Below are 14,940 nucleotides of genomic sequence, written 5' to 3' on the forward strand. Positions count from 1 at the left end.
CAGGGAGTGGGTGCCCTGCCGAGAGCTCAAGAAGGATAGGGGGCCAAGGAAGCTCTGAACTCCCCTTCCCGGGCTGGCGCCGCAGGGTCAGAAACTCACCCCAACGCTGGGTCTCCTGGCGCCTAGAGCGCTGGAACACATCTTAACAACCCCACTTGCAACATTGACTTCAAGTTCCCTTGTTCCAGTTTCCAACTCATGAACAAAGATCATGTTTTATTAATTCTATTTCAGAATACTTCTCATAAGTTGTTTTATTTACAATGCCAACTTTCAAAGGCTCACTGAAGTTAACTGGACAATGAACTAGGCAGAAATCACTTTACAGAAAGAGGGAAAGCCCAAAATGCCACTTTCCACAGAGAACCCAAAAGTTCAGTTTTATTCAGAATACTGAAAAAAACAAAAACAAAAGAACTTTAGCTCATAGAAGAAACTCAGCCATAGGTCAGATCTGTACTGGAACTACACATGCAGTGAGGACGAGACTGCGTTTGTCTACCGTTCTCATATTAACAATTATAAACAGAGCAGTGCAACTAGCATGTGGAGCAACCCTTCTAGTGTTACAGTGTCAGGCACAGCACTTCACTCTCTTCACACCACTGGTTCTCTTTGCGTACCTGGGCCTCGTCCTCTTCAGTAAAGTCATTTTTGATATTGAAGGTTTTACGAATCTCCTCAGGAGTTTTCCTCTTAATCATATTGGCCACAGTCTTGCATGTGACATCAAGCAAACCTTTGATGTCTAAGTAGTTTGCAGCCAGAATAAGTTCGAAAAGTGTTCCTTGGTCAACTTTCAGGAATTCTTGGTCCCAAACATGAATATCATCTGTCCGCTTTTCTTTGTTCTCATCATCCTCAGGAGGAGGAGGGTCATCCTTGTGATGGGTGCACCACTGAATGACCTTTTTTAGAATTGCTGCATTAACATTTGGTAAAGGAACAGGATCATCATCTCCCTCATCATCCATTCCCAAATCTTCCAGCATGGTCTTGATAGTCACAGATTGTTTGGCAATTTCTACATCAACTTCAAATATCTCTCCATCAGAACTCTGCAACTTTATCGAAGGCATGGTGCTCGGTCTCAAGACCGCGGGCCTGAGGCGCCGGTCACCGATAACAGAGAAGATACGAGGAGGACAAGGCCACTCCACATAACAATTTTTATCCCTGAAAGAAATGATAGTTATAAGTGAATTTATCAACCCCAGATGAGATTTCTTCCCCTTTTCCCCCTTTTTCCTTTTCTTTCTTAATTTCTTTCTTTCTTTCTTCCTTCCTTCCTTTCTCTTTCTCTTTCTTTTCTTTTCCTTTTTTTTTCAGGAAACAGATGAGAGGGGCCGCAGTGTCCAGCTGCCACCGTTGGTTTGGTGGAGATTAGGGCAAATTACAGGAAATGTTTCATTTTATAGTTAGCTGGATGACCAAGGCCTGGATACATATTTGGTGGGGATGCCTGGAAGCTAAAGACTTTGGAAAAACTCAGTTTGTTAAGGTCAGGAGGAATGGTCCGACATTGGCTTATACCCTCTCTTCCCTGTCCACACCAGCACGGAGAGAGGAGCAAGCGCAGAGTCTGTACCCAGCGGATCAATGGCCCTATGGACATTAGAACATTAGAACCCCCCCCCCCCCATGGACAGATAGAAATGGGACTGATATGTGAAACGGGGAGCTGGTGGCAAACTCTCTTAAGGCTGATGGGTGAGGGTGACAGGAACTCACAGGGAGGGCTCCTATCCCCGCCCCCACAACTTGCTCAGATGAACACCATAAGGAGAGACGTTCCGCAGAGCCCAAAGCTGGGCAGAGCCAACGACTTGGGAGAAACAGTGAGCGGACGGCGATGTGAGTCTGAGGGCTGAGACAGCCTTGTGCTCTAAGTTCTCTGACAAAGTTAGGAGGAAACTACGGCAAGGATCCACCCCTGTTTTTCCTAATACAGATCTGCTGAACCGTAGGAAATTGAACTGCATAGCCAAACTCAGTGTAGTTGTGAGTAAAACACCACCAAAGGTGGTCTAAACTCCTGTGGAGCAATACTAACTTTAGATTTGCTTTTTCACAGGTTTGAACCAGAACTGCAAGTGGTGTCTTTCCCCATCAATGCAGTTCTCTACATGAAACATCACAAAGAGGCAGAGTTCAAAATCCATCCCACCAAGGAAAAATATCAATTGATGTGATTGAAAAAAATCTCATGTACCACATTTTGAATTTTTGTTTATTAACATTTTTGAAGGCTAGAAGTTATTTTTAATAGATTTTAATTAAAATAGAATTATATAACTTCCCCTTCCCTTTCTTGCCTCTAGCCCAGCCCAGTAACCCTCATTTGAACCTCTCCTATGTCTCCCTTTTAAGTTGGTAGCCACTTTTCTTTGATTATTGTTACATATGTATAGCTGTACGTATTCATATGCATGAATATATAAAAATAAATCTCCTGAATCTGTTTTCTGTGTATATTGTTTAGGGGCTGACGACTACATTGGACAACCAGTGAGGGGGCTCATCCCTGGGAGAGGCTGATTATCCTCCCAGCAGTCTCTAGCTGCATACAGATTTTTTTCTATGGATGGGACCCATGAAATTTTACCCCTTCCACATGTACTTGTCTCTTGATATTGCCATTTTCCCAATCTTGTGTATGCTTACATTTTTAGGAGAGACTGTTTCACAGCTGAGCTACAATATTCTGACTTTTACACTCTTTCTGCTCCATCTTCCATGGTGTTCCTGAGACACGAGAGCTGTGATGTGGCTGTATCCACTGGAAATGAGCTCTCTACAATCTCTTATCCTTGCATTGTGTCCTGTTGCCGTTTTCTGTGATGGCCTCCATCTGCTATAGAACAAAAATAAGCAGACTCAACCAGGACAAGTAGAAGACAGGAAATAATCAAATTGAGAGCTGAAATCACCAAAATAGAAACAAAGAAAACAACCCAAAGACTCAATGAAACGAAGAACTGGTTCTTTGAGAAAATCAACAAGATAAACCCTTATCCAAACTAATCATAAGGCAGAGAGAGAACATCCAAATGAATAAAATCAGAAATAAAAAGGGAAACATAACAAAGACACAGGAAATTTAGGGAATAATTAGATCATACTACAAAAACCCATAGTCCACAAAATTGGAAAATGTAAATGAAAATGGGCAATTTTTTAGATAGATACCATGTTACAAAAATTAAATCAAGACCAGATGAGCAATTTAAATAGACCTATGAACTTCAAGAAATTGAAGCTGTCATCAAAACCTCCCAACCAAAAAAAAAAAAAAAAAAAGCCCAGGGCCGGATGGTTTTAGTGCATAATTCAACCAGAACTTCCAAGAAGAGCGAATACCTCTACTCCTCATAGTGTTCCATATAATAGAAACAGAAGGAACATTGCCAAACCCTTTTTTATGAGGCTACAGCCACCCTGATACCAAAACCACACAAAGACTCTACCAAGAAAGAGAATTACAAACCAATCTCACTAATGAACATAGATGCAAAAATAATCACTAAAATACAGGCAACCTGAATGCAAGAACACATTAAAAAATTATCCATTACTGCTGTTTGTGGCTATCGTGAATGGTGAAGCTTCTCTGATTTCCCTCTCTGCTTCCCTATCCTTTGTGTATAAGAGGGCGACTGATTTTTTGGAGTTGATCTTGTATCCTGCCACATTACTAAAGGTGTTTATCAGCTGTAAAAGTTCTTTGGTGGAGTTTTGGGTGTCGCTTATGTACAGTATCATATCATCTGCGAATAACGAAAGTTTAACTTCTTCCTTTCCAATTCGAATCCCCTTGATCCCATTATGTTGTCTTATTGCTATTGCTAGAACTTCAAGTACTATATTGAAGAGGTATGGAGAGAGTGGACATCCTTGTCGTGTTCCTGAGTTAAGCGGGATGGCTTTGAGTTTCTCTCCGTTTAATTTGATGTTAGCTGTCGGCTTGCTGTATATAGCTTTTATTATATTTAGGTATGACCCTTGTATCCCTAATCTCTCCAAGACTTTTAACATAAATGGATGTTGAATTTTGTCGAATGCTTTTTCAGCATCTAATGAGATGATCATATGGTTATTTTCCTTCAGTTTATTTATATGCTGGATTACATTGATAGATTTTCGTATGTTGAACCAGCCCTGCATCTCAGGAATGAAGCCTACTTGATCATAATGGATAATTTTCCTCATGTGTTCTTGGATTCGGTTTGCCAGTATTTTGTTGAGGATTTTTGCGTCGATGTTCATGAGTGAGATTGGCCTGTAATTCTCTTTCCTGGTTGAGTCTTTGTGTGGTTTTGGTATCAGAGTAACTTTAGCTTCATAAAAGGAATTTGGTAATGACCCTTCTGTTTCTACATTCTATATTGCTGGAGAGGTTGTGGAGGAAGGGGTACCCTCATCCATTGCTGGTGGGAATGCAATCTTGTGCAACCACTATGGAAGTCAGTGTTTCGGTTTCTTAGGAAATTCGGGATCAACCTACCCCTGGACCCAGCAATACCACTCTTGGAAATATACCCAAGAGAGGCCCTATCATATGACAAAAGCATTTGTTCAACTATGTTTATAGCAGTATTATTTGTAATAGCCAGAACCTGGAAACAACCTAGATGCCCTTCAATGGAAGAATGGATGAAGAAAGTATGGAATATATACACGCTAGAGTACTATGCTGCGGTAAAAAACAATGACTTCTCGAATTTTGCATGCAAATGGATGGAAATAGAAAACACTATCCTGAGTGAGGTATCCCAGACCCAAAAAGATGAACATGAGATGTACTCACTCATAATTGGTTTCTAACCATAAATAAGGGTCACGGAGTCTACAATAGGTGAATCTAAAGAAGCTAAGTAAGAAGGGGAACCCAAGGAAAAACATATAGTTATCCTCTTGGCTAAGGGAAGTAGACAAAATTGCCGGGGAGAAAATTGGGATCTTGGGGTGGGGTGGGTTGGGGGTAAGGGGAGATGGGGAGAGAAAAGTTAGAAGGGAAGGAGGTCGGGCCTTGGGAAAGCAGGAGGATTGGGATAAAGGAAGGTTGGACAGGGGAGCACGGAACCACAATTCTTAGTTAAGGGAACCACTTTAGGGTTGGCAAGAGACCTGACCCTAGAGGGGCTCCCAGGTGCCCAAGCTGAGGTCCCCAGTTAGTTCCTTGGGCAGTTGAGAATAGGGAACCTGAAATGACCCTATCCTTGAGCAATACTGACGAATATCTTGCATATCATCATAGAACCTTCATCTGGTGATGGATGGAGATAGAGACAGAGACCCACACTGGAGCACTGGACTGAGCTCCCAAAGTCCCAATGAGGAGCAGAAGGAGGGAGAACATGAGCAAAGAAGTCGGGACCACGAGGGATGCACCCACCCACTGAGACAGTGGAGCTGATCTATTGAGAGCTCACCAAGACCGGCTGGACTGTGACTGAAAAAGCATGGGATAAAACTGGACTCTCTGAACATGGCGAACAATGAGGGCTGATGAGACGCAAAGGACAATGGCACGAGGGTTTGATCCTACATAATGTGATGGCTTTGTGGGAGCCCAGCCAGTTTGGATGTTCACCTTCCTAGATATGGACGGAGGTGGGAGGTCCTAGGTCTTACCACAGGGCAGAAAACCCTGACTGCTCTTTGGACTGGAGAGGGAGGGGGAAAGGAGTGGGGGGAGGGGGAGAAGGGTGGGAGGAGGGGGCGTATGGGGGGAGGAGGGGGAGGGAAATGGGAGGCTGGGAGGAGGTGGAAACTTGTTTTTTTTTTTCTCCTTTTCTCAATAAAAAAAGAAAAAAAATTATCCATTACGATCAAGTAGATTTCATCCCAGAGATGCAGGGCTGGTTCAACATATGAAAATCTATCAATGTAATCCATCATATACATAAACAGAAAGAAAAAAGAACCGTATGATCATCTCATTAGAAGCTGAAAAGCATTTGATAAAACCAATACCCATCATGATAAAGGTCTTGGAGAGATCAGGGATGTAAGGAACATATCTAAATATAATAAAAGCAATATATAGCAAGCCAACAGCCAATATCAAATTAAATGGAGAGAAACTCAAAGCGATTCCACTAAAATCAGAAACAAGACAAGGCTGTCCACTTTCTCCGTATCTCTTCAACATAGTTCTTGAAGTTTTAGCAATAGAAATAAGACATCAAAAAGAGATCAAGGAAATTCAAATTTGAAAGAAAGAAGTCAAACTTTCATTATTTGCAGATGATAAGATAGTGTACATAAGTGACCCCAAAACCTCTACCAGAGAACCCCTACAGATGATAAATAAATACCTTTGGCGATGTGGCAGGATACAAGATCAACTGAAACAAAAATCAGTAGCCCTTCTATATATACACAAAGGATAAAGAAGCTGAGTGGAAAATCAGAGAAACATCACTTTTTACGATAGCCACAAATAACTTAAAATATCTTGGGGGTAATACTAACCAAAGAAGTGAAAGACCTATTTGACAATAACTTTAAGTCTTTGAAGAAAGAAGTTGATGAAGATATCAGAAATGAAAAGATCTCCCATGCTCTTGGCTAGGTAGGAATAACATAGTAAAAATGACAATCCTACTAAAAACAATCTACAGATTCAATGCAATCCCCATCAAAATCCCAACACAATTCTTCACAGACTTTGAAAGAACAATAATCAACTTTATATGGAAAAACAATAAAGAAACTTCTGGAGGCATCACCATCTCTGACATCAAGCTTTATTACAGAGCTACAGTAATGAAAACAGCTTGGTATTGGCATAAAAACAGAGACGTTGACCAATGGAATCGAATCAAAGACCCAGATAATAATCTACACACCTACGAGCACCTGATTTTTGACAAAGAAGCTAAAATTATACAATTAAAAAAGGAAGTATCTTCAACAAATGGTGTTGGCATAACATGTAGAAAAATAAAAATAGATCCATATCTATTGCCATGCACAAAACTCAAGTCCAAATGGATTAAAGACCACAATATAAATCTGACCACACTAAACCTGATAGAAAAGTGGAAAGTTGTCTTCCTAACTATACCCCAGAGAATAAGGACAACAATAAATTAATGGGACCTCCTTAAACTGAAAAGTTTCTGTAAAGCAACGGATATAGTCAATAAGATAAAAAGGCAGCCTACTGAGTGGGATCTTCACCAAACCCACATCAGAAAAAGGACTAATCTCCAAAATATATAAAGAACTGATGAAATTAGACATTAAAATTCTAAATAACCCAATTTAAAAATGGGGTATGGAACTAAACAGAGACATTTCAACAGAAGAATCTCAAATTCCAAAAGATACTTAAGCACATGTTCAACATCCTTAGCCATCAAGGAACTGCAAATCAAAACAACTCTGAGATACCCTCTTACACCTGTCAGAATGTCTAAAATCAAAAACACTAATGATAGCTTATGCTGGAGAAGATGTGGAGTAAGTGGAATACTCATCCATTGCTGGTGGGAATGCAAACTTGTGCAACCACTTTGGAAATCAGTGTGGCGGTTTCTCAGGAAATTGGTAGTCAACCTACCTCAGGATCCAGCAATACCACTCTTGGGAAAAATACCCAAAAGATGCTCAATCATACTACAAAGCATTTGTTCAACTATGTTCATAGAAGCATTATCTGTAATAGCCAGAACCTGGAAACAACCTAGATGCCCCTCAATGGAAGAATGGATGAAGAAAGTGTGGCAATCCACACATTAGAGTACTACTCAGTGGTAAAAACCAATGACATCTTGAATTTTGCATGCAAATGGATAGAATTAGAAAACACTATCCTGGGGGCTGGAGAGATGGCTCAGCGATTAAGAGCACTGGCTGCTCTTCCAGAGGTCCAGCAACCATATGGTGGATCACAACCATCTGCAATGAGATCTGGTGCCCTCTTCTGGCCTGTAGGCATACATGGAGGCAGACATTGTATACAGAATAAATAAATAGAATCTTAAAAAAGATTTATTAACAAAAAGAAAACACTATCCTGAGTGAGTGAGGTAACCCAGGCCCCAAAAGATGAATAAAGTATGTACTCACTCATAAGTCGATTCTAGCTTTAAACAAAGTACATTGTGCCTACAGTTCATGATCTTAGAAAGGTTAAGGAATAAGGTGAATCCAAAGAAAAACATATATACATCTACCTGGAAATTGGAAACAGGCAAGATCACCTGATAATATTGGAAGCATGAGGATGGAGGGTAGAAAAAGAAGAGGAGGGGAGAAGAGGAGGGTTGAGAACTTGAGGAAATGGGATAGTTGAGATGGAGGAAGGAAAGAGATGAGAGCAAGGAAAGAGATATCTTGATTGAGGGAGCCATTATAGGGTTAGCAGAAACCTGGCTCTAGAAAAATTCCCAGGAATCCACAAGGATGACCCCAACTAAGAACCTAAGCAATAGAGGAGAGGGGGCCTGATCTTGATTTGCCCTGTAGTCAGATTGATGAATATCTTTTTTTTAATAATTAAAACTTTATTGAAAAACTGACACCAAAATAGGAGATCACTGTTGTATACTTTATAAAATCAAACACACTTACATTGTCTTGGTAGAGTCACTAAACTTGATAAGACTTTCTGTGAAAAATGCAAACTCAGGAATTTGTATAGATGAATAGTGTTGCTTTCTTCTAAATGAACAGCCTTCGGTGAGCCTGGCTTTTTCTCCTGTGGGCTGGCACAGAACTGGTGAACAACCTACACAAATAACCACTGTCTGAGCATGGCTGAAAACTGTAGTAATATTGTAGCAGCCTGAACATTTCACATCCATGAAGTAAGAATTTGGGCTCTGAACCAGCCGTTTCTTTTTATGTTTTTTCTTTTCATCTTCCAAGGAAGGGTGTAAAAGATCTCTAGCCAGAGGCATGGTGGGCTCGGCCAGCACCAGCACTCCAGATCTCTGAGGTGAGGTGCTTGCTGGCGAGTGCTCATCTCCAGACTGATGAATATCTTAAATATCACCATAGACTCTTCATCTAGCAATTTATGGATATAGAGGCAGAGACCCACATTGGAGCACTGGACTGAGCTCCCAATTTCCAGTTGAAGAGTGGAAGGAATGAGAATATGAGCAAAAAAGTCAAGAGCGTGAATGGTTTACCCACTGAAACAGTTTACCTGAGCTAATAGGAGCTCACCAATTCCAGCCAGACTGGGAAGTAACAAGCACAGGACCAAACTAGTCCCTCTGAATGTTGTTGACTGTTAAATTGCTGGGGCAGACTGAGGGGCTACTGGTGTGGCACCAGGATTTATCACTGCTGCATGTACTGACTTTTTGGGATCCTATTCTCTTTGGAAGTATACCTTGCTCAGCATAGATATAGTAGGGAGGGTCCTTGGACCTTCCCCAAAGCAATGTGCCTTATACTCTCTGAGGGTTGGATCGGGGTGGGGTGGGAGGGTGTGTGGAGGGAATGGGAGGAGGGAGTGGGAACTTGGATTGGTATTTTTTAAAAATCTAATAAATTAAAATAAATAAGTAAATAAAATAAAATAGGAGATCAGGTACTATTCTCCCCCCCCCCCAGACCAACGCCCCTTACCCTTTCCCCCTAAATGGCAGGGCCCCTTTATAGTAAGTCTTGTAACTCCCACAGCTGCAAGCTCAAGGGCCTCCCTCATTGGATTCACCTGTCTCATCTTAAACCTTTTACTCTTCCAGCTCAAGATACCCGCTCGTATATGGTAACTGAAACAGGACCTTGCTCTCTTATGTTCCAGAGGATACTAAGATCAACCACTTTTTTTTCCAGGTCCCAACCCCACCTGCCTCCAATTCACCCTCAAAAACCTATTTCCCCTTCCCAGTGAGATCCATACATTTTTCTCTAATTCCTCTTTGGGTTTAAAGCCTGTCTGGGTTTGAAGACCAGGGCAAGACCGTGTTTTACTTTACAGCTAATATCCACTTATAAGTGAGAACATATCATGTTTTCTTTTTGGCTCTAGGTTACCTCATGCAGAATTATTATTTTTTTTAAGTTCCATCCATTTGCCTGCAAATTTCAAGATGCCATTGTTTTTAACAGTTGAGTAATACTCCATTGTATAAATATACACATTTTCTTTACCCCGTTCTTCAGTTGAGGGACATCTAGGTTGTTTTCAGGTTCTGGCTATTACAAATAATGCTATGAATATAGTTGAGCAAGTGTTCTTGTCATATGATTGTGCATCCTGTGGATATATGTCCAAGAGTGGTATAGCTAGGTTTTGAGGTAGTTTGATTCCCAGTTTTCTGAGACACTGCCATATTGATTTCTAAAGTGACTGTACAAGTTTGTACTCCTACCAGCAGTGGAGGAGTGTTCCCCTTGCTCCACATCCTCTCTAGCATAACAAAGTACAGATTCACCTGCCTCAGCCTTCCAAGTGCTGGGATTAAAGGCATGCACCACCACCACCTGGTCCCAACCTTAATCTTAACCAACCATCAAATTAATAAATTATTGTACAAGTCTCCTTGGGTATCCCATGTAATTGATATAAAAGGATGGATTTTTTTTCTAGAGAACTTGACAAAAATAACATCCATTTCTCAGTGTTAACTGAAAGAAAACAGGATAGGAAAGTTATAGAACATTTTGTACAGTAAAATCTCACAATGTCTGCATTTGTAGAATATGTAAAATACAATAAAATATAATAATACAATAGAATAACTGAGCCTGTGATTGTTTATGTGATACATAGAAACTATTTGATTTGTTATGGTATATGTTCTTTTGACTAATAAAAAGGTTTGAAGGAAATGCAAGGGTAAGGAGAGGATAGGTCCTCGTACACCGCTGTGACTCTGGATCTCATATTGTGGGAAAATAAAAATCAAGGAAAAGATATAACCCTAACTTTTGGAGATATTAAAGTAATTTTTATTTTAGTTCTCTATTCTGCTCTGCACTGGCAGAATTTACTAATTAGTAAACTATCACTAAGAGTGTCAACGCGGATCCCATTGTAGGACAGGTTAGCCCTGAGTTTAATCCCAAGTGAACAGAGAAAGAATCATCTCCTGAGCATAGACTGAGTCCATGCTCTTATTAGGAAAATTGCTTGACCAAAGGGAAGTCAGGTCGAGTGTTATCAGTTGATTGGTACACTTTTTCTCTGTCTCTCTATAGTGTTTGGTTTTCAAGAAAGAGGAGTCACGACATCACCACACACGTCTTGAGCTTCTGTGTGCATCCTTCTGTTCTTTAGCTGAGTGTATCAGGGATTTATAATCTGGCCAGAAAAGGTAAGACTGTATTTATGTTTGTGCAGATTTCAAACACTGAGGCTGTTAGCAATTTCACAAGCAATTCAGTGTGAAGTTTTTAATATGACAGGATTCAGTGTAAAATTTAGTCAAGAGCGACCTGAATAAGAAAAACTTTTGGAGAATATTATAAATATGTCTAATTTTGTGTTTTAAGTGGCAGAAATTAAGTCATATTTGTAGACTGTAGGGTTTTATATCTAACTGGTATTATCATATACACCAAACTGTATTTCACATTTGTTAATAAATGAATTTTTATCTATCGTTGGAAGATTTACTTTACTGGAAAAATGCAAGGATCCCCAAATTATCACTTAAGTACATTTATTACTATTAACATTGAATTTTATTATATTTTTAAAATATCATGTAAACCATATAACAGTTATCTGTCCATTTTGATGACATAATGATGAAAAATAAATGTCTATTCATAAAGAGAAAAATCACAGAGACTCAGAAAACAAGACAGAAAAAGGTGGACAGTGCCCATTTTCAGCTTTGGTACTTATCCCTTGCTGACTCCCTGTCTAGAAAGTAGCCCATCACACTGTGATAACCACACATGCTGTGCTGTCTGTTAGCTCTCAGGAGAGAGTAGGAGATTACAGTGTAGAGTTTGACGAAGTAAATACTACAGATATTTTTATTTATTCTGTTGATTCTTTGAGAAGGAAGGCACTATTATGCTTTGACGTAATAAATCTTTTGTATGAGTTCCTTTTTGTCCTCAAGAAAGTTTAAAGATAAGATTACAAAGTGAACTTAGTAAAAAGAAGATGTCGAAATGCTGTAAGGGGCTCATAATTAACAGAAAGTAGTTACTGACCTCTGGCTCTGCTTAAATTATTTTTCCTTGCTATTGTTTTTATTCCCACAAATTAGGACTTACTTGTTTTTATAATAATAGAAAATCCATTCTCGTTTCTTGTGGAGGCCCAAAAATGTGAGCCTATTTTCATCTTGTCTGAAGGTCAGAGAGTTTCAGCTCACTCAAAATTTTTTTTTTAATTTCTTTAAATGTGTATTTCTTAAGAATTCAAATTTGTAATAAAACTATTTGTATAAAAATTAAGCTTTTATGAATTTGTTGCCAGGTCTGCCACTGAAACATGAAAAGTTACCACACTACTGCCAATAAACCTGTAAGCTTTGCTTGCGTACCTTACATCATTTTTATTTTGTATTTGTTCAAACAAGAGTCCTGGACTAGGGGTAATTTTTACTGATTAACTGCAAAGGAAGAGACAGCCCCCACCCCCACCCACTGCTCTGCCAGCCCAGACGCCATTTGGCCAAGGCGAGCAGAACTTGAGCAAGCACCTGAAATACATAGCCTGTCACTGAGGTTGCGCAGCGGCGGCGGCGCCAGACGCACAGAGGCTCAAAATTTTTGATAACAAGTACAGTTAAACATCCTGAGCTAAGGTGTGGTTTCTTGTGTTTTGGACCTTAAGATGGCCCATACAGATCCATCCACTCCACTCTGCCTAATGGTCAGGACATTCAAGCATACTTCTAGCTCCTTCTTTTGAAATAGGTGGTTTGACCTAGGGAGTGCCTGCCTTCAGGATACTTGGTCTAGGTTAGTTCACTGCCTAAACAACAGAATGCCTTTATCATGGGTTAGTGGCTTGATGGCTCTAAATATTGAAGGAAGTAACTATTCGAATTGTCCTTTGTACTGTGTTAAAGGAGTCTTTTGTCTTCTTCCACCTGTCATATTGGGTTATAAAAGTGCATGGAAAATTAAAGGCAAACAAATTTCAGTATTCATTGGAACTCCCTCTTGGTACTATTCTATATTTTCTGTTTTATTATTTTCACTTGCAATTTTGTTCTCTTTACTTATTTTTCCAACCCACATTCCCCTACCCTGGTAGTGGTATTTTTGTCAAAGCTGGTCTCTGACAATTTCAGTGTTCACAAACACATTTGTTTTTCTGGTCATTTTAAAATAACACATATTAAGTTTGAAAATAACCATGACAGCATTTAGGTTTAGTAAATACGATTAGGTGCTCAGTTTCTACCAATAAATTATAGAAGTTTGGAAAATAGTATTATAGTTGAAATTAAAAATTATGTATTCAGTTATGAAAGCATATGATGTATGAAACCAGAAAGTAATGTTTTATATTGGAAATGAAGACAATATTATAATATTGTTGCAGAAATCTATAGTTCAAAAGTACTCTACACATATAGAAATTATGATTGTATGTAAAGGTTTTGTGTATAATTATTGAAGGGAGCTTTATAAGCCATTTAAAAATGTTTTCTTTCAACAAGATGTTTAATAGGAATGAAAAGATATTGTTTCATTTTACTGGATATAGTAATATCAATATTTAAGCTTTAATTCGTCAACATTAAATTTGCACTTTGATTTTTATCAATAGATTCTATGGACAATAAATCATTATGAGAAACCACTCTGTGATTACAGAGTTTGTGCTCTTGGGCATTTCAGACACACCAGAGCTTCAGGCTGTAATTTTTTTCTTTTTATTCATTGCTTACATATTAAGTGTGTGTGGAAACCTAACCATCATCACCCTCACCTTGCTTGACTCTCGCTTAAAGATGCCTATGTATTTCTTCCTCCGGAATTTCTCCTTCTTAGAAATTATATTTACCAGTGTTTCCATTCCTAGATTTTTGGAGTCAATAGTTACGAAAGTTAAGAGCATTTCCTACAACAACTGTTTGGCTCAGTTATTTTTCTTCATCTCCATGGGAGTGTCTGAGTTCTTTCTTCTAACTGCTATGTCTTATGATCGCTATGTCGCCATCTGCAAGCCACTGCATTACACCGTCATCATGAGTCAGAAAGTCTGTGCCCTGCTTGTTCTCACCTCGTGGCTGGGAGGGTTTCTGACCATCTTCCCGCTGCTCATGTTATTCCTCAAGTTAGATTTTTGTGCTTCGAATGTCATTGACCATTTCTGCTGTGACTACTTCCCCATTTTACAACTGTCATGCTCAGATACATGGTTTTTAGAAACAATTGGTTTTTATTTTGCCTCTATCACTTTGTTGTTCACACTGGCCCTAGTGATCTTGTCATACATCTACATCATCAGCACCATCCTGAGGTTCCCATCTGCCAGCCAGAGGAAAAAGGCTTTCTCCACCTGCTCCTCCCACATGATTGTCATCTCCATCTCGTATGGAAGCTGCATCTTCATGTACGTCAAACCTTCTGCCAATGAACGGGCATCGCTGACCAAAGGGGTGGCTGTTCTCAACACTTCAATTGCTCCCATGTTGAACCCTTTTATTTACACGTTGAGAAATCAACAAGTCAAACAAGCCTTCAAGGATTTGATTAATAAAGTAATGTTTCATAGAAACAAATGAAAGCCATTGTTAACATGAATATCATTGTACCTTTTCAAAATAGGATGAATGAAACTTTACAGTATGAGCTAATTGATTTCATCTTTTTAACTAAGTATTTTGTGTGTTTGGGTGTTTTGCCTGTCTGTATACCTGTGTACCTATTGTAAGCCTGATACCCACAGAGACCAGAGGAGGGCATTGGGTCCCTTGGAAGTAGAGTCACAGATGGTAGTGAGCTACCATGTGGGTTCTGGGAATTGCACCAAGTGTACTCAGAAAGGAGAGC

The 14,940-nt window shown here is 39.5% G+C and overlaps 3 protein-coding genes across 3 annotated transcripts; 1 reads left to right on the forward strand and 2 right to left on the reverse strand.

The window, feature by feature from the left end:
• Nucleotides 1-196: 196 nt before the first annotated feature.
• Nucleotides 197-1,148, reverse strand: LOC121460492 (S-phase kinase-associated protein 1-like). Its single transcript, XM_041670932.1, has one exon. The coding sequence runs from the start codon at nucleotides 1,077-1,079 to the stop codon at nucleotides 567-569; it is 513 nt and encodes a 170-aa protein (XP_041526866.1). The 5' UTR covers nucleotides 1,080-1,148; the 3' UTR covers nucleotides 197-566.
• Nucleotides 1,149-8,579: 7,431 nt separating this feature from the next.
• Nucleotides 8,580-8,918, reverse strand: LOC121463619 (40S ribosomal protein S27-like). The gene has a single exon (XM_041675902.1). It carries the CDS (start codon nucleotides 8,910-8,912, stop codon nucleotides 8,580-8,582), a length of 333 nt encoding a protein of 110 aa, XP_041531836.1. The 5' UTR covers nucleotides 8,913-8,918.
• A 4,815-nt stretch (nucleotides 8,919-13,733) lies between these two features.
• Nucleotides 13,734-14,672, forward strand: LOC121460222 (olfactory receptor 6C3-like). Its single transcript, XM_041670483.1, has one exon. The coding sequence runs from the start codon at nucleotides 13,734-13,736 to the stop codon at nucleotides 14,670-14,672; it is 939 nt and encodes a 312-aa protein (XP_041526417.1).
• Nucleotides 14,673-14,940: the final 268 nt, after the last annotated feature.

This window comes from Microtus oregoni, unplaced genomic scaffold (assembly GCF_018167655.1).
Source record: "Microtus oregoni isolate MIOR12 unplaced genomic scaffold, Mior012 000001F_ref0000356, whole genome shotgun sequence".
NCBI classification, from domain to species: domain Eukaryota; kingdom Metazoa; phylum Chordata; class Mammalia; order Rodentia; family Cricetidae; genus Microtus; species Microtus oregoni.

What these genes read in the sequence shown, in the direction of transcription:
- LOC121460492 (XM_041670932.1), bottom strand. Translation starts at nt 1,079, where the DNA reads ATGCCTTCGATAAAGTTGCAGAGTTCTGATGGAGAGATATTTGAAGTT.
- LOC121463619 (XM_041675902.1), bottom strand. Translation starts at nt 8,912, where the DNA reads ATGCCTCTGGCTAGAGATCTTTTACACCCTTCCTTGGAAGATGAAAAG.
- LOC121460222 (XM_041670483.1), top strand. Translation starts at nt 13,734, where the DNA reads ATGAGAAACCACTCTGTGATTACAGAGTTTGTGCTCTTGGGCATTTCA.